This window comes from Dermacentor albipictus, chromosome 10 (assembly GCF_038994185.2).
Source record: "Dermacentor albipictus isolate Rhodes 1998 colony chromosome 10, USDA_Dalb.pri_finalv2, whole genome shotgun sequence".
Taxonomy (NCBI): Eukaryota; Metazoa; Arthropoda; class Arachnida; order Ixodida; family Ixodidae; genus Dermacentor; species Dermacentor albipictus.
In genome coordinates, this window is record NC_091830.1 from 56,868,019 (window position 1) to 56,888,181 (window position 20,163).

General features: G+C 47.0%; 1 protein-coding gene across 3 annotated transcripts in view; it reads left to right on the forward strand.

Moving 5' to 3' along the window:
* Nucleotides 1-20,163, forward strand: part of LOC139050495 (uncharacterized) — a 167,028-nt gene that overhangs the window by 15,930 nt on the left and 130,935 nt on the right. For all 3 annotated transcript variants that reach the window (XM_070526939.1, XM_070526940.1, XM_070526941.1), the window contains exons 4-5: nucleotides 4,167-4,185; nucleotides 9,435-9,538. In XM_070526939.1, the coding sequence (XP_070383040.1) occupies nucleotides 4,167-4,185; nucleotides 9,435-9,538 (123 nt within the window). The remainder of the gene's footprint in view (nucleotides 1-4,166; nucleotides 4,186-9,434; nucleotides 9,539-20,163) is intronic.

The window sequence follows — 20,163 nt, forward strand, 5'->3', positions numbered from 1 at the left end:
GTTCCTAAGAGGAATCCAGTGGCAGAGACGCGGGCCTCTCCGCTGTGATTAATTGGTCTATTCGGTGACAGAACCACCAGGCAGCTTCCATGGCCGTGAAATCTCTGCGATGTTCTCAAAGAAAAGCTTCGCTTTCAAAATAAAACGCTTGCACGCTTAATTTTTAATAATCGCTGTGAGCTTGCGCTGTGGACATCCACTGCTGATGTAATGTTATATTGCATTGTTACATTTTTGTCGCTAAGTTTTGTGCCATACTATACGCAAATGACTTGGTTCTATTTGTTTGGGCGTTGGCCACGACTCAAAACTATGCTTCGCTGGGCCGTAGCTTTATAGGGAGGGTGATTGCAGTGAGAGTTTCGCAGGACATTCCACAACTTAAGGTCTTGCCGCGGCCAAGGAAGCGTTCCTTGGGTGCTGCTTTCTTCTGCGTCGTTTAGGAGAATCTCACCCAAACTTCTTCGCTTTCCTCAATTGTGATGGCTCTTTTGACGGCTGTAATGATTTGACTGATTGACGGTTGCGACAACCCGATCCGTTCTTCGTCCCCACAGCTTAAAACTCCTCATGGCAAAAAAGGGGAAAAAGGCAGCGCGAACAGCAATTTTGTCGCAATTTCCATACTACTAAACATTTCTGGTCTGTGATATTCTTCCAGCTCGCCTCCGATGCATTTCACTCTCTTTGGAGAGACTAAAATGCTTTCGGCATTCTCCCTCGCACCTCTCAAATGTGTTGCTCCATTCGTAGCGTCTTCGTCTTCCGCCAAAGGTCACCAGCAACAGAAATAAATGAGCTGCCATTGGTGTCTCTGTCTCGCCACGCCTGCCAGCGCAAGACTTGCTGGTGGCTATGGTTGCCTTAACAGCCATCGAGATCATGCTGAAGGCCACATGCGACCCTCGAGCGAACCAATTCTTCCCGGTGACACCCCCAGCATAGGAAGGTTCGCTTTGCAGCTGCTTTACAACTTGTGTGACAAGAAACTGGCAGTAACGCCCACCAGGGATGACAACAAATCGCCGGCTAATGCCGTTCGTGATTGCCAACCGGTTACAAAGCAAATCGTTACAGAACACCAACCATGGTTAACGTTGGCCGACCGTGAAGTTGACACAACGTAGCGCAGGTTCTGCAAAGCTTTAGCTTCTACAAGTAAAGTACTGAGGAACCTACACTGATGGCCCGATATGGGAAAGTGTAACAGCGCCCATAAGCGTGAACTCTCACGAGAATACGCGTAGGATACGATAAACTCGCACTTGAAGCATGCGTCCAATGTTTCAAAGAGGTCCCTGTCTTTGGAACGAGAGATGTATGCGTGTTCCCATGACGATACGATTAGCCTTTCGGGATGCACTGCTCGACGGCCGTGGTTAGATTCCTAACGATCATACATTAGTTTTTTTATTAAAATGGCGGGAGACAGCAACCTACCTACCTGCCTACCTACGTGCGCCAAAGCGCCTAGAATAAAACAGTGCTGCGGAATAAAACAAGAGCCTCCTCCTGTCACGCTCATGTCAAAACGCGTAGTAGCATGTCTGGGTGGGGCTGTTACGTCTCAAAAGTGCATTCGGAATTCTTTTGATGCCTACCAAGGTGCGACTACTTGACGAGCGACAACCTAGACGATCGCGGATCCAAGTTCTGACTATTGTCGGGTCAACAAAAAATAACCCTTAGAGGTGACAGCAAGAACCGCATTCTTTGGAAACAATAACAACCGCCAAGGCAAGGCTGCTCACATTGCCAAGAGCTTACTGCCGCTGAGGGCCAACTTCGCTTTACACTTACACTTACACTTTACACTTAGTTTACACTTCCCGCGTAGTTGCATCATATGTGGGGGCAATCGCGCAACATCGGAGGCGGAGTTTGGCGAAATTGTGCGCAAGATGCTATGGATGCGATTTTGGGAATAGTTCGATCATTCTCATCTTTTGGGGCAGAATAATCGAATTACCTGTCCTAGTTGCCTATAGAGAAATATCTTGAATTTCGGATCTTTTGTACCGTAGAGTGTATGTGCCGACTGGTGTGTGCTCAGACATGTAGTGATATCGGAAACGTGAAGAGCTCCGACATGAAATGCGCTCTATATTCATGGAGAGTTGTCAATTTTAACTTTTATATATATGAAATAATCTGGTCACTTATTTTCTTCAACTTCGCGACCTAATCCGCTCACCAACAGGCGACTCTCGATAATAGAGGCGGACAACGACATGGGTCCACTTAGCCAGCTTAGTGCGCCGATCAGGTATAGCCCAGATCAGCTACCATGTTCTAGATGCTGCGGTTGTGTATGCCAAACACTTTGTGACACCTGTGTACGAATCGCGAGCTCCAGAACCGGAACCCCACGGAACCCAGTCTTCGCCGCTGGAGTGCTCTCCTTATACTCGTCTTGCTGCCGAAACTGACCCACAGACACTGTGCGTTTTAATTGGACGTTGGGGTACGTGTTATATTCTTCTCGGATCATTGACGCGAAGTCATACCGAGGGTTGATTATGGGACATTTTTGCGAGGACCGCGGAAGTACCGCGGAAGTAGGTGGTCAATACGCTGCAAAAAGCCCTTCTTTGGTGATAGTACTCGCTAGGTCAGGCACCTAATCCATCCATGCTATAAACAAGCGCTTTCGTTAGCACCGTACTCATCAGTAACTTTTTAGTGAGATGGCAGTTTTATGGATTCTTCAAGTGAATTTTTGGCTTTATCGTCGGCATCGGTGTCACCGTTGGAGCGGCATGCCGCAAAAGACAAATGTAAAAACATCAAGACCGCGCTCACTATGCTGTCGGAGCGAGTGAAGCGTGCGACGGTAAGGCGACTAATGGCTCAATATCATGCACGCTAGAAAGGAGGGTGGGGACGAAGCACGCCGATTTTCCTCTTGAAAGCTACCTTCGATGGCTACAGAGTCTGAACACGCCGAGGGCTGATGGTCTCTTGTGCGTTGCGTTCTCGCTTGTGACTTCGCGTTGCAGAGAGACGCAGCCCAAAGGGCAATACGCTCGCTCCTGCTGCCGCTTTCCCTCAGACCTGTGCTTTGACAGTGAGTTCCGTGGTCATCGAGTCGGATGCATGCATGCTCGCCCTCATGCGCGAGTGACATCCAATAATTTAGGTAACAAATGTTTGCAAGTTTATGTGCCAATAAAACCTCCATCGATACTTCGCGTAGGGAATGAAGATGCTGTTATCGTAATTCGCTGATTCGCCTTTCGGGCAAAACTGTGACATTCTCGCGTTAACACCGCGTCCATCTGGTAATTTATAAACGTACGGCGTATTCAATAGCGGCTGCTCCCAATGTGGCTTAACACCAACGTAGTCTTTTGCGCTCATCTGCGATCACCTGGCGAAGAAGGCGAAATCGCACTTTCGGTTTATGTTAGACGAGGTTGTTGCGATACCATAATTCTCTATTTTTGACAATTTAGTGCCTTTTGTAGGTACCGGGATGTCGGATGAAGCATCTTCCAAATACCACCGTTGCAAGGAGCCATGATAAATGACTGTAGTGACGTATATCGAAACAAGTCGCGCTTTGAAATGGTGCAACTCCCCGAGTACGGGTACGTACATGTAGGACAGCTATAACCCGGAAAGGGGCCATTTATCATCTCAGCATATTTGTACAGTTCAAGTATTGAGCAGAAAACTCCTTCCCATAACATATTTCCACTTTTAGATTCCTGTTATTGCCCAAGAATGCGGTTTAAATCTGTTGGCGTGCCATTATATCATGTACGTGCTGTATTTTCTACACCAGTGTCGCGGCTGATTGTCTTGAGAGAAAGAAACGCTTGATAGTTCTCGGACAGAGTTGGTGTACGAGGTGTAAGACTTTTGGAGTAAGGTGGTGCTGCTTTCCTTGCTTGCTGCCTTTCGCTTTATTTGCATATCGTGGTTTGTCTAAATTGTCACTGAAGAAAGGAGTGCTACAAAAGCCTATAGGCCAGTATTAAATTTTGAACAAATTGAATCAGAAATAAATATCCTTTCCTGTAAATATCCAACTCTGCTTCAAGTGCACCATCCAAGAGTACGAAAGCATATATATCAACATAGGCTGGGAAGATGTTCGTCCTATATGGCCATTCGCAAAGATTTCTTGAAGATTAATTTTGGTCCTTTTTTTCTGTTTTCAGCTGCCGAAACCGATAACAGGTAAGTGTCCGGTTTTCTTATCTTTTATTGCGGTATGGAAGTTTAGAGAATGTACCCAGACTTTTCAAAAACACCTTATGAGATGCGTTATGATGTAAGATTACTGATTCCGCTTTTATGAATAGAATGGCTGTGCTTACACTTACGGAATCCCATGTGCTACAACCATGTCTCATATCCATAAAAAGCCAACAGATAATAAAGCCAGTGAACGCATAGAGGAAGTAATTTGCTAATTTAGTTAAGTGTGGGTAATGATAAGGAAAGCGAAATGAACCTAAAAGAAAAGCATTTAGCCACCAGCGGGAGCATTATGCGCGTGATTGAATACCAATTGTGCGACGGCAGCGGCTAGAAGGCGCTTGTAAATAAATGGTGGTGGGCTTAGCTCTTACAAGAGGCAAGTTGTTTTTAAAGCTAAGCTGTATACCTCTACCCCTCGATGCATCTATCGAGTACATGGGGAAAATGTGGGCCGATCCGCAACTGAGGTGAAGCAGATTGAGGCAAGTCCACCCTAATAATAATAACATTAAATCATATTCGCAAAATAAATAAATCAATATGCATTGTTGCAAGGGGATGGGAATGCTGAAATTCTTTAAGAACAGCACATAGACTTACGAGCAGGAGGCATTGCCATATAAGGAAGGCACAAGATGTATGTACATTCGTACACCTTTTATTCACAAGAGGACAGTGCCACCGACCGTGGGAATGGCTGTGCCGTACAAAAGAAACGCGTATTTGTGGTATTCACTGTGTGTATATCTCGAGGCACACCAAAGAATGAATGATATTGAGAAGTTCATAACGACGCACCTTGCATATATTAGCCGTGATGACGCTTCTCCTGTAGGCATCATTGGACATTTCAATGCAGACATATAAAAACCAGACAAGACATGGTTCTCTCAATTTGTAATAGAAGAGTTTGATTTAAAGTGCTGTCACTTTAAGCGATGTCACTCAGCAACTCAACAATTTTCGTGCATAGATTTACCTTTGGTCGAGAATATGTCTTAGCTAGTAACCAAGGCGATCAGTGTATATCTCAAGAATCACAAAGCAAGCATCGCTACCAATACGAAATGATGAAAATAAGTACAGGTTCCCTCGTCTAACCCTGTGAGGTGTTTTACAGCTTTGCTGGTGCTACACTTAACACTGTTCAGTGGCTCCTCAATTTTTCTCCACTTGCATCTCCCAGCAATTTACTTTTTTAATTACTTCATCTATAACACTAAATAATTTCCATTAAGCTCCTAGCTTCAATATTTGCTGGTTTGGTATGGTTGGGCATACCGAAAATCGGCTTTCGGAATTCCTTATTGCCAGGTTCAGCCTTGCGTCTTGCCTTCGTAGAAGTGCTAGATTTATGACGGAAAAATCCTGCTAAAACGGAGATTTAAAAAGAAGCTCGTTACATAAACGTTTACCAACACGCTAAATCGACAGCTATTTCAGGTGCTGCATTGCCACCATAGCAAAACATGGCGAGCATCTTTATCTTGCATTTCGATGGAAATGCTACTACCTTTTCAGTGTGTAGAGAACTCATTGCTCTGTTTACACCTCACTCAGCAGCACGCAAAACTAAAAAAAATTTGCATGTTTCCTTGTACAATATTGCCAGCGCAGGTAGTCGCATTGCATTTCCTTTATAAATAAAACACCTGGTCTGTTAAACGTAAAGATTCCTTACGATCTATTGTGTTCTCTTATTATGAACGACTACACATGGCCGGCCAATTGGCAATAACGTATACGGAGCGCCACATGAACCACCGATAAAGCTAGACTAAGAAATGGAACTAGAATAGAATAAATATAGTATTCCAGTCATGATTTCGGAATAACTTACATTCTAACATTTCATGCTTGCGTTCGTTTCCTCCACAGATATGTGAATTGACTTGCACTCTGTGTATCCCTGGATGAGGCTGCTCACATAAAAACGATTGTGAAAATGTTCACTTATATAACAGTGCATACAGTTTTTCTTTTTGGCAGCGGTAATAAACACAAGTGTCTTTCTTGCATCATCCAACCTCAATTACAGAACGTCGTTAGACTTCTTTTGGCCTTTCATGTCACTCGATTACTGTCGATTTTAGGAAATATACTTGTAATGTAGGGTTCTCCCCACACAGGACCTCGGGAAATTTGTTGGGCCACAATGCAGTAGTTCTAGCACGTTAAAAAACGAACGGTAGAAAAGCTCGTAGTGTTATAAAATTTCCAAACTCATTTCAAACTACTTTTACTGGGTCCCACTGAAACATTATAGGGCTCGCATAGCTAGGATGAGAAATCAAGCTACCATCCTAATAGGCTGAACTAGGAACTACTGAGGATATTCTCATGGTTTAGAATATTTTTTGTACCAATTTGTTTACTTCGATAATTTTATTTCAACGCTTGGTTAAGATCCAAGGCCATATTCAGGTGTCGGTTTTCCTGTAGAAAGCTGCTTTTCCTTGCTTTTTCCAATTAATCTATACTCATACATTCAGAAACATGTTACAAAAAGAAATATTCCTTCCGTGATTAGGTTGTGAGACAAAACGTGCTTTTTAACCCTAACCGTTGTATTTTGACGTAATTAATTTTTCTTGATTATTGCCTATTCGATTTTTTTTCTTAGTGCTGTCTGCAGTGTTAATTAGTATTCTTACCATTAGCGCAATTAATATGTTTTCATAAAACACGGATGTCCTACGCGTGAATAATGTTCAGTTTTTATTTACCTTATTCTGTTTAAATTTCCTGAAAATTATTTTTGCTCACATCATGTTACGAAACACTGATGATATTTTTCATAAATATTTAGCAATGACATTCTGCACTCATTGCTCACGTATAGATGCATAAAATAAACGAAGATGAATAGAATCGGTCGAAAATATTTCATGTTAGACCACAACTTTTTAATAAAAATGGTATCAAAGCCGGTAGTTCTATGACTTCTTATAGACTTTCTGTGAATGCTTCATTATTATGCATATCATTTCATTTGTCCTAGCTAATCGCAGAGCCAAGGGATGACGCTTCATAAATCTCGAGACTTTCCTCAATTCAGATTTTCAATAGTTAGGTACCACTGTTTCTGCGACTAGCAACATATATCTTTCGCAAAAAATAAACCTAAAAATTAAATTTGATCTTTTTTGTGCTTAAAGGTCCCTGAAACGGTTTGGGCCCATTTTCTACCCACGTAGCATTTAGCTACAGTAAAGCATTCCTGCAATAATTCAAAGTGAAGCGTCTCACTTTAAGAGCGCCACAGGACGATCACAAGTTGCCATCCCACATAGCCAATCTTTTCGCCTCATCTTGTTACATAAAAGATCTGGGCTAAACTCCACTTTCCCTGCCGTTGCGTCATGATGTGACGTCATGCCGTCTATTTCCGGTTGTCTTGGAGACGCCGCACGAAGCCTCTCTGACCTCTCTGCTAGTTGCCTGGCTGTCGACCCCCAGCGAGAGCTATCCAAGCAGCGTGCGTCCCACACGTTCTGTCGCTGCACCGAGCGTGTCCCTTATTTCGGTAATCACAGGCAAGCTGGGCGTTTTGACGGGTGGGCGGAGACATGAACTAATTCCCCTTCCATCTACCATTGCTGTAATAAATAACCGTGAGCAACCTGAATAACCTAGATTTACTGTACAGACTACAATATAGGCTTTAAAGTATAGGCTTTAAAGGGAGCCTATGCACTAACTGTAGAAGGACCAGCACAGTGCAGCCACCTGGTGGTAGAGAGCTAAACCAGCCAAAACACAAAGCTTATATTACTGTAACCAAGTGTAAAAATTTTAAGCATTTAAAATGACAACGTGTTCATGAATACGCCCCTGGCGGAAACTCACACCAGCATCAAAGTAGAATAGGTTACCGCTATATTAGTTCTCTGTTTGTCTGGTTGGGCTCTGTGCCTCCGAGTGGATGCACCGTGATAGTCGGCAATTCTTGGGCTTCTGTTTATCTGGTAAACCACCCAGTTCTCATGCGCTTGCGTTTGCACGCTAAAACTCCATATTGTGGTAGTAATCCTCCAGCGTCAGGTGACGCCCACCAACCCGTAGATGCTGGCATCGATCGGACATCGACAGCTTTATGGTCCGCACTGACTCCTCTCGCAGTGGCTTTGCTGTGAAACGCGATGTCACAGCTTGACATATCGCCGATCACTAGATTTACAGCCCACAGCCCAACGAAAGCGATCCACGGCGCTCTTGCAAAGAAAGCTCTCGACGAACAGCGACCGCTCAGCCTGCGTCAACATGGAGAATGTTTGAACGCAAACACACGACACGTTGTATGTGCTGGAATTGCTTGAGATAGACGGTCGTTGTATCTGGCTTTTCAATTACTTTTTATACAAAGAATATAACCAGAATTACAACCATTGCGAACAACATTCATTCACCATAAAGTTGGAGCAATTATACATTATGTCACCTGGGTTGCCAATCAAGTAGCTCTACCAATTGGTGTGTATTAGGTCAAATACGTCACTGGTAAGGAGCCGGCAGAAAACTCAACAGAGCGGCTTCGCTGCGATCGCTAGCATTCGACATCACAACAAGAACAACAACATCATCATCATCATCATCATTATCAGTCTGGCTACGCCCACTGCAGGCGCAAAGGCCTCTCCCATCCTTCTCCAACTACCCCGTTCATGTACTAATTGTGGCCATGTTGTCCCTGCAAACTTCTTCATTTCATCTGGCCACCTAACTTTCTGCCGCCCCCTCGTACGCTTCCCTCCTCTTGGAATCCACTCCGTAATCCTTAATGACCATCGGTTATCTTGCCTCCTCATCACATGTCCTGCCCAAGCCCCATTTCTTTTTCTTGATCTCAACTAAGATGTTATTAACTCGCCTTTATTGTCATTAACTCGCCTTTGTTCCCTCACCCAATCTGCTCTTTTCTTATCCCTTAACGTTACACCCATCATTCTTCTTTCCATAGATATTTTCATAGCATAGCTCTTTTCATAGCGAAACTTTAAAATACACTACAAATTGAGGCGAACCGCTTCAAGCGTCACTGAGTGATGACAGGGACCTATTCTAATGACGCATTACGTTTGTGCAAAATCTTTAAAACCGTTTAAGGGTACAGTAAAACACTGGTATAACGTAAATAAAACATGGTTTATCGCAAAAAGAACTCCTCTATGAATGGCTACTTAATAAAAATTTCCTTCTCCTTGTGGCCTCTTACTTCCTTGCAGTGTCTCTGGACCAAGGGTGGCTGCCTTGGCTGTTATCATGTGCTTTTGCCTGATGGCCATGGCGTGCATGGTGGTCGCCATCATTATTACAACGAGTGATATTCGTAAGCTCCACTCCTCACTGCATTTTCCCGCAATACACATAAGAAGCGTAGAAAGAGTGCAAACAAAGGTTGCGAAAACAACTCTGCACAGGTGTGGGCAAATCATCGCTATGCGCAAATCCAACCAATTTGTTATTCTACGCAATTCAAATTCACTTCTGGAATGTGGCAGGCGGCCCTTAAGTTGCAACGCGCATAACAACCCGCAACATTTGTCCTATAGTAGTACTAATCATTCGGGTCGCATGGGGACCTAGCACCTATACTGCACGGCCTCCCACCAGTGTGACGCTGGCTTTGCGTGTTACGTGCATTTCTTATTTGGACGTATAGTGTAACGTGGTCGGTATGCTTTGTCTTATGTGAACTGTAAAAGAAACCTCGATGCTAAACATGTTTCAGGAGTCTTATTTGCACGCTCCACCATGGCTAGGCCACCGGCGGACTGCATATCTGGCAGTGACACTGAGTCATGTATAACTGCTCCACGAAAATTTTCCCCGCCATTTCTGGCTCATCTGACCTGAAACAATAATCGTGCGTCTTGCGTAACCTTGTTTTCTTCTCCTTTAGCGCTAAGCACTTGATACATTCCTTTCGGGACCGCTATGTCACGCTGATACACGCAGGCCATTCGAGGCATGAACAGTACGGGGAGCACAGCGCTAAAAAAGGAAGCTGACGCAATTACGTGATAATTTTGGTTTGGGGAAACACAAACCTAAGGAGGTTCAATATATAAGAGGGAAAAGGACCGAGGAGGCCTAATTCAATACGAAGAAACGGTTCCATAGTGACGGTTATCGGCTGGAACTTACCGGCAAGTAGCACCTGCGGTGTTTTCCGACGCTGGCAGCGAGCAGAGGAGGCAACATAGCGTCGGATGGAGCGAGCAACACCAGGCCTATAGACGTAGCGGTGGACGCGGTCGTACATGCGGGTTACCCCAAGATATGCTGCAGCGGGTGCGTCATGCATCTCAAACAGCACAGTCTGTCGTAGATGTTTTGGCACAAGAAGATCAGAGCCGTCAGGGAGGAAGTTCCTTCGGTACAGAATGCCGCCCTGGAGGACAAATCGGTGACCTGATGTGTCGGTAGCTGTAGAGTGCAAACGCTCGATGAGTGCGCGCGGCGATAGGTCTCGGTACTGCTCATCGGTGATTTTAGTGAAGGTAGACACAAAGAAAATGCCGTTGGCGGTACTGCTGTCGGCGTCGTCGGGCTCGTCAACCGGATAACGAGACAGGCAGTCAGCGTCCTTGTGTAGTTGGCCAGATTTGTAGCTGACAGAATACGATTATTCTTGGAGGCGTAATGCCCAGCGACCAAGACTTCCTGTGGGATCTTTCAGTGAGCATAACCAGCAAATGCGTGATGGTCTGTGACAACGGAAAAGGGTGACCATATATGTATGGGCGGAATTTTGCTACCGCCCAAACTGGGGTACGACACTCGCGCTCGATGATGGAATAGTTGCGTTCCGCGGGTGAGAGGAGCCTGCTGGCGATAGCGATAACATAACGCGCTGGCGTTGTGCCAGTACTCCGCCAATTCTGTGACCGCTGGCATCAGTACGGACTTCCGTAGGCGCAGAAGGATCAAAATGGGCCAGAACGGGAGGCGTTGTGAGAAGGTCGATTAGATGGGAGAATGCAGTGGCCTCGTTGTCGCACCACTGGAAAGGGGCTTTTTTTTTGTCAAACACTCGGTTAGTGGTTGTGCTATGGCGGCGAAATTTTTCACGAAATGGGGGAAGTACGAGCAAAGCTGCGCACATCCTTGGCACACTTCGGAACAGGGAAGTGCGTGACAGCATGGATCTTCCTGATGAATAACGGAAAACATACACCGTTAGCCCCCTACCCAAAAACATGGACCCAAACCTCCACACGGCGCGAAGGGACGCAAGAGCGAAATACTTCGAAAAGTACCTGGCCACAAAAAACGCAACAGTATACACAGATGCTGCAGTATACGACAAGCAAAGAGGCACAAACATAGCAAAGACAGCTGCGATAGTAATAAGCCAGGACTACAAAGAGATCAGCCGCGCGTCAATGAAGGACTGCTCGGTAACGGAAGCTGAGGAAATAGCCGTAGCTCTAGCGGCAGTGGAGGGCTACCGATCCGAAATATCTTTAACAATACTCACCGACTCGCAAACGACATGTCGGAATTACATGAACGGCAGAATAGGACGCAGAGTGCTTCACATCCTCCGCTCCTGCAGGGCTAACAACAAAGTCAGGCATACAATTTTCTCGGTACCGGGACACGCTAGAATATAAGGGAACCTAAGGGCGGACAAGGCAGCTCGAGAGCACACAAGCCGAGCGGCCTTGCGGAAGGAAGATAGGATGGGAAAGGAGTGACGGACAGGCTATAGTGGTCGCTACCGAGAGAGACCCAGGTGTTCGTCCGCACGGCATGTGGGATGCTTTTGCAGATGGAAATGTCCGGATTAGCGTTCCGTTGTACGCTGGAGCCGATGCGGGTGGGTTCTGAGAGTTCTCATCCTCATCCGAGAGTTCTCATCCTCATTTCCCAAACACCCTGCCCCTGCTGGTGCAGGGTGTTTGGAAGATGAGGAGAGGGGAGGAGGAATGAGACTATAATGGTCATCTGGGTAAGATCGGATTAGAGGGAACTCTGGCGGGCCTCAATTTTGGCCATGCGGTTGGTAATTTGAGCCTGTAATGTCGTACTGTATAGGCGGCCATGGTGCGTCGTTCATGTGCTTCGAGGAACGAGGCGTGTGGCGGATGACAGACTCCATCTCCGGGGTGGGGGCAGGTTCTGTAGAGGAGTGCCTCTTATGTGCAGGGCTGCGGGAGGGGGAAGCGGCACTAGAAGATGCGGCCGAAGAGGAGGTGGACATAGGGGCGGGAGGTGGTGGCGGTGATGTCTGCAGAGCGATGGGTTATTAGGTTTGGCGAGGGGAAGAGGTGGGAAGGTTGGGGCGCGCGAGCAGCGCCTGCAGCTGTTCTTTCAGTAGAGCAATGTGGTTGCTCTGGGCGCTGCGATTTGAGCTTTGAGCTTTTCTTTATCGGGGTCCGGCAGGGTCGATGGGGTGTCTTGCCCCGGTAGCGGTGGAAATGAGACGGAGCGGTGGTGAGGGCTGCGGTCCCGACTTGATCGGGGGCTGGATCGTTGACGGGGACGCGATGAACGGTTGTGTTTGGCGGATGGTGTTGACTGCACTGAGTTAGATGGCGTTGACTTGGGACTGGATGCGAGTGGGGAGGGAACCCCCCCCCCCCCCGTTCGAAGCGGAGTTTACACGGGCGCGACCCCGTGTAATGCATATAGGAGTGCAGTCAAGGGGGTCCCGAGCCGCGTGCACAGCTCCGCATCATGGGCAGCGTCCGGACCTGGGGTTGGTACATACGTCGAAGTGGTGACCATGGCTCCAACAATTGAAACATGCTTCACCCTTGGGGCGGAATGGATGACAGATAAACAGGCCGCAGTTCAACAACACGGTGCGAGGGAGTTCTTTCGGGCCGACGAGGTGATAAGGGTGGACCGGGTGCGATCCATCTGCCTTGCGTCAACGATGGCATAAGTGTTGCTAGGATTCATAGCCTGCAGGTCCTCGATTATCTCCTCTTGGTTTTGATTGTTCACGGCGTTGTAGATTATGCCGCGGAGGACGTTGTCAGGTGCGGCCACATAAGCGCGAAGTGGGTACAACTGAGTAGCGAGACGCAACTCAGACGTTCGCACATACTGCCGGGTGCGTTGCTCCGAGGGTGTACTGATAGTGAAAGATTTGTACGGGTTTATGCGTACGCGGTCCTCGACACGGGCGTCACCGTACTAAACGCTGGCCCTAGAACAGAGTGAGGCAAGGAGGGCCCCATTGGTGGTTGTGCGGAGGTTGAGGCCACCACCAGAGCGGAAGACGATCTTGTAGTCTTCCACTGGGAGTCGAGGCAGCGGGACGTGGCGGCGTAGGCGGTTAGTATTCAGCGATGGCGAGGTGCCATGGCGGACTTGAGGTTGGCGTTCGTGGCTGAAACTGCTTCCTTTGGATGGGCCGCACGGTGGGCTTGGAGCATTCGGGACCAGCGAGGGTCGTCATCAAATTCTTGTTGGGAGATGAGTATACTGTATACTATACTTTATATATCGGCGGCTTCGAGACAAAGGGAGCGAGTGCCGGCGCAGCGGACGCCAGTGCGACGCTAGGTGCAGCTGCACGCTGCGGGCGAGGTGGCGTTGCGCCGAGCGTTAGGCTTAGCTTGGCGTTCGCGTGGCTGCTCAAAAATGAGGCCCTGGAGAAACGATGGTCGGCAGGTCCGGGCAGACGAGGTGTCAGGAAGGTCCTTACACCTCCGGGTGCTCGATAGCAGAAACTGAAGAATATCCCGGGCGAGATGCCAAAACCAGGAGCAGAAATGGCTGAGCCCATGCTAGGCACGTCCGAAGAACGTCGGGCATGGGTTGCTTCTCGGGAACTCCAGCGACTGCGACTGTGCCGAGAAATGTGCCCAATTCGATGGCAGTGAAAACAAAAGGGCTTGTCATCAGCTGAGCAAAATTCAGATGGGTTACGGAAACGTGGTGGGCAATAAGATACGGGACGGGGTGGAATCGAAGAAGCCTTGTGGGTATCAGGGCGATCGGTCAAACAGATGGTGTGAAGACCCATGTTTTTCAACTCCTGGCGGACAACTGCCTCGATCAGGGAAACCGTGACTGCAGGTGCGTCGGTGGGGCCTGAGCCGAAGGTAGCCGGATAGGCAGCCTCCATCTGACGCCGGACAATCCTGGTAACATCGCCAGTGTTGATGGCACGAGGAGCGTTGGTACAATAAGATTCCGCTGGGGTATTGGAAGTCGGGCAAACTGTGGTCAGTACTTCGGCTTTAACATATTCCAGACGGCGGCACTCTTCTATAACTGCATCCACCGTCGCCACGTTGTTGAGAACGAGCAAGTTGAAAGCCTCATCGGCAGCACTTTTGAGGACGAGGGAAGCCTGGTCTGACTCAGTCATGTGTGCGTGAACTTTGCGGCACAGAGCCGAGACGTCCTGAATGCACCTCACATAGGGCTCTGTTGACGTGTGCACACGACTGGAAAACGTCTTCTGCGCGGCAAGTTGGTGACTGTAGGTGTTGCCGAAGAAATCTCAGAGCTTTTCCTTAAGCAAATCCCAACTGGTGAGCTCATCTTCGTGCGTCCGAAACCAAACTCCAGTTGTGCCACCGAGGTAAAAGACTACGATGGCGAGCATGATAGTAGGGTCCCGGCACCTATTACGGCGGACGAGTTCGAACAGGCTGATCAAGTCCTCGACGTCTTCCCTATCTTTACCTGAGAATACGCAAGGATAAGGGGGAGCGGGGAGAGTGATGTAGGTCGTCGAAGTGGAAGCAGGTGTCGAAGCCGGCGGAGTCTAGTTATCGTCGCCGGGAGCCATGAACGAAGGCTAGACGTATTGTCTACTGCGAAGCTCAGTGACGAAGTACAGGGAGCGTCCACCTCCACCAGATATGTTACGTAGGAAGACGCAGCCGGAAAGCTGTATACAAGTATATTTACAAGGAAATACACCGAACTTGGCCAAGAGGCAACAGCCAAAGCAGGCCTCTAATCGTCGTCGTCGTCCTCACACTACTCGCCCCTTCCTGATCGCATATAGTGTTCCGTAGCAATACTTTGAAATGCCAAGTGATAAACACGCATAGGTGAAGCAGACATTGAACATTAGGGTTGTTGCAACAGTCGACTCACTAGTCGTCGTAGCTCCCTCTGTTCCGACCCATTGTTAGGCACATGCACGTATGTCGGAGGCAGCGGAGAATATTTATAGCACTAGATGCAAAGAAGGAATAAAGACGTACTCTCGCGCAAAATTACTGTTAATCCTGGAAAAACTTGCTCAAGGCGTGGCGAATTGCGCGAAAACCCGATGCTGCTAAGGCAGGGTCGGCACACCCCTCCTCCACCAATATCTTGCTGGTATGTTGCGAGTGTAGAAAGACTATATTTACAATTTATATACAGGATGAGTCCGAGTAGTTAAGATGGCTGACCACCAACGACACGAAGCAGCCAGCGTCTCCGATATTCTTCCTCTCTCTTCTTTCATCCTTCCGTAACAATATAATGGCAACCATATTGTACGTTCCGTTTTCAAGCCCGTGAGACGCAGTCGCTGATGTTAATGTCGTGGCAAGCCAATGTTTCATGCCGGCTATAAGGGAACGCGAATGACCGGGCAAAACTATGACCGTTACATATGCTAAACAACTACATAGGGTAAACCTGTACACTACAATATTTGGGTAAAGGAGTATGTAAGAATTTAATGGCAATATCTCAGCTTCCTGCATATTTCTTCTGGCACTCTCCTGGCGAGGCCACTGGAGAGCACGTTCTAGAAAAAAGACGAGCAATAACTTCAAATTTCCAAAATCCGTTCCAAGTGTAATAATCATAAGACTAATGCACACTAACGTAGTATAAGATGACATTTTCGTCTTGTGATTCCCTTTACCACGCCTAATAACTTATCATGACATGAAGGATCGCATCTAGACATCGTTAGACAAAGTATACATTCTGTGTGCCTTCCCCAAAATATTCTCAGATACACAGACTTGGAGGGCAATTGAGGTATCGGTAAAAATGTATTAACAATTCAATGAAATTACATATCACGATAATATATATCGATGTTTTGAACCTTTTAACTCGCAGTTCTAGTTATAGGTAAAGAAAACGTATACCCTTGATATTTTTCGTGAAATAATGTCAGGTTTAGGCAGTCGAAGAATTCCAAACAAATTGGATAATAAGCTAACAATGCAATGATCAATGGAGCTAAATAAGATACGGGTAACGACGAGAGATGCAACGATGGTAGTAATAATTAGAATCCGAGGACTTACATATTATATTACAGTTCAGCACAGTACCTACCGTTTAAGTTGAGAACGTCATCGATCTTCATCTGCAACATAGTCTACAATAAAAATGAAATAGGCATTTAAATTCAATGTCAATTAGTAAACAATATAAGCACTCACAGCGTGACGGCAAAGGTTAAGCGTACGGATGCAAGAAGGAACAGTGCATTCAAAGAATCACGCTTGCGGACGCAGCACAAGAATAGTTGGATATTGCTGTGACAGGCTTTTGTAATGCCGTGCACGTAAGTTATGTGGTCACGACGACGACGACTGCCCATACCAAGGAGTATTTCGACTTGATACTGGATTGCTAGCGCGGAACATCTCGTAATACTTCTAGGGTTGGCAAATGCTATAATATGATCCTCGGGAGGGCATACAGAAGTCACATAAACTAGTATTCTGTTGTACTTTTCCAAGGCGAAGCTTTAATTACAGGTAATAGCTAGCGCGGGCCAAGCTGTTTAAAACTGAGGCTACGGGATGTGGCAATGGAGCAATTGTTGCCTCTTAACAGCCGCCTTGGACACATCGGTAATTTTGTTGTTTTCAATGAATAGCTCATCAACTAAAATAGTTGCCTGTATTTATAATTACTTCGACTTATGTGTAAGCTCGAACGTCTGATTGTGTAATGCATTAGAAAACTTTAACCACAAACCTTTCCAGCTCTCTAGATTTTCGCACTTATTTTTTTCACGGTTCAATATTGCGGATGTGTCACAAATTTCAGCGTTCCAGAAACAGAGAGAGAGAGAATTCGAATGTATTACATAACATTATTCTCAAGAAACAATTTTAACTAAAAGAAACGAACAGCAAGGTAATTTGACACACCATAAACCCTGTACCCAGACGAGATATTTCCAAAACTATATATGTAGATGAAAACGAAATACACCTCAGCTACATACCGTTCCATAGTTCGACAGAACAAGTAAGGATTGGATACTAGAAAGTGAACGTTCTGACCATCACCAGTAGTGGCGGACATCGGCCCGGCGTGGCGCAAGTTGTCGCCCTACGTGCTTTTGACGCGGCGTAGACGTCAACCTCCACTGCGAGTAACGAGTTTGGGGTCCTCTGCCGAGGCCAGCGTAGCACAAGACGTGGTTTGTCTTCGCCAGTCGGGCGCTGCGTCGCTGATATAGTCCAGCAGTTGCCTCCGTGGCACTAGACTGTGGTAGTCTTGCAGAAATGGCAGCGCTTATATTTCTACTGACGTGCAACTCCAGTGGGAATCTACACAGAATGACCGAGAGCAGGAGGAGAACAAGCAGACAATGGTTAGAACGGACGCAGCTGCCAAAAGAGTGAATAACATCCTTGCCGCTGTTCACCCGCAATTCGCATACCAAGAGGGAGGGGGAGGTGACGTGGGAAGTCATGGAAATACTGCCATTATAGACACAACAGCGGTTACGGGCAAACAGAGTACATTTACGATCAAGGTACGATAGTGCAGGTGTGCGCTATTTTTGAAACAGACCCTTCAAATCTGTCCAGGGGACAACTTACGACGGGCGTGCAGAGTCAGAAGCGCATTAAAGCGCACGGAAGGGCTGGGGCCGCTCTCCGGAAGCGGCCACACGTCAAATTAAGACTTTTGTTCGCGTCGTGCTTGCTTTGCAGCTATGCCATAGCTTGAAGTCATGGATTCCATCCCAACCAAGGGATGGAGTTTATAGCTTTCGCACAATGCGATGTGCAATGTGCGGGTTATGCTCAATCCTCTCACATGTTATAAAATATGACGCACAACACCACCTCGGGCAAGCACCTCCCCCTGTGTGTACTTAGCATTACTCAGAAAAGAGCAGTGCTGCTTGCAAGGTAACAGTTTACATCAACTCACCACTTTCGTGTTGGACTAGTGCCTGAACAAATTAAGTATTCACCATCAACATCATCGCTAATTATCTTCAATCAAAGCATACAGAACAGAGAACTTCGCTTATACCGATTCCAACAGTGCGTGGCATCCACATAACTTTTACAGTGAAAGCTGAATATGGCTAACCTTCCATTGTTTTTCGGCGTCCGACAACAGAAAGAGACTTAGCGAACTCCAGCAAACCAACACACAATCGGCTTCATTATTTGCTTTGCGTGACGATGTACGGGTGCAGTGAGGCAGCTTAGGTGTGAAAATGCAGAACTGATTAGAATGCTCGCCGTGAAAATGAGCGTGGCGTCAAGGTTATCGTAGCGTATGAGCAGGAGAGCTATCGGCACTAAAGACAGCTGTGTTACCGATGGAGCGGGCAACTATAGTTCGTACACCCGAAAAACACTGGCGAAAACACTGGAAACACTGGAGAACCACTGGCGAAGAACGTTCCCGCGATGCTGAAAGAAACCGACAACCGCGAGCCCGGGCAGCTCCGAACGAGCAACGACGCCACACTCGCAGCGCAAAAGAAAAATACAACCATTCCACTCCGTGAAGATGGAATGGCAGCGAAAAGAACGTTCCTTTTAATTTGAGAGCTTTGACTGTCATCACCTTTCCCTGCCATTCCATCTTGACAGATGGGAATGGATTTTTTGTTCTCCTCTCTTGGGCTTCACGCATTAAGTGTCCAAATGATGGTCTCCACTTCGTTTCTCTATCCGGCGTCGTCGTCTTCTTCACATGTGTCTTCGCGCCATTTTCAGCGCACGTGTTTAGCCTTCTCACTAATCAGAAACGTCACACCTGCAAAATAATGCCAACTGAAGGCGGAGCCCTACATTAAGCGCACATGACAACTACTCTCGCAAAACCGGTTTCATGCAGCCTGTAGCACTAAATGGCCGACAAGCGGACTTGTTAGCGCGAAACACCGACCAGGCGAATGCTCAGCTGTTGTTTGCTGCTACGAGCATACAGCTGCGTGACGGTCATTCCGGAAGCACAGCACGGCGGTTAGGGCTACGAGAAAATATACGACTCAAGTGCAAAAAAGGAACAGAAACAAGCCATGACTGTTAACTAGGTGCGTAATGCGGGTCCACGGATGCGCCCCTTGAGGCGAGATTGCTAAGTTCACTCCGGAAAGAAGGCAGCTGCCTCCCGTTGTCTTCTCGGCGCTCGTCCTTCTCTGCTTGATTCACGCTCTTGAAGGGAAAGAAACGACAGCCGTCACATGTCTGTGATGGCAGAAGCTTTAAGGTAAATTATAAGAAAACAGCTGTTGTATGGACATGTGGTCAAATATCTCCCATAACGTGCGGTGACACAGTTCTCAAATATTTATAATGCTCTGCGTCCACCATTTCGACCACCTGGGGTTCTTTAGCGCGGCCCTAAATCTAAGGTGACACTGTTCTAACCATTTCTCTCCAGGTCTCATTAGCGGCAGCTGTATATGGCAGTAATGAATCACCACTTCGAAAAATAATTTCTATCGCGCATATTATGTCATATAGGTGTTTGTTGCACTTCATCATGTTTACATGGGTTGGCGATGAAGATGATCACGCCCTGCCCATGTATTATTGACTGAGTTTGTCTGCAATGCAGCATCCGGGTTAAAATAATTTCACCTACGTTCTGAATGGCGCTTGCCGTCTCTACCGTTGGACGCTTCCTTACCGTGTTGCTCTTGCTGCTAGCAAGCATTATTGTAGGAATGCATCGTGGTTTGTGTTGAAGATCCTCAGACTTGCTAGGCCTAATTTTGGTGGTTTAACGCGGCCCATCCTATCTTCGCTCCAG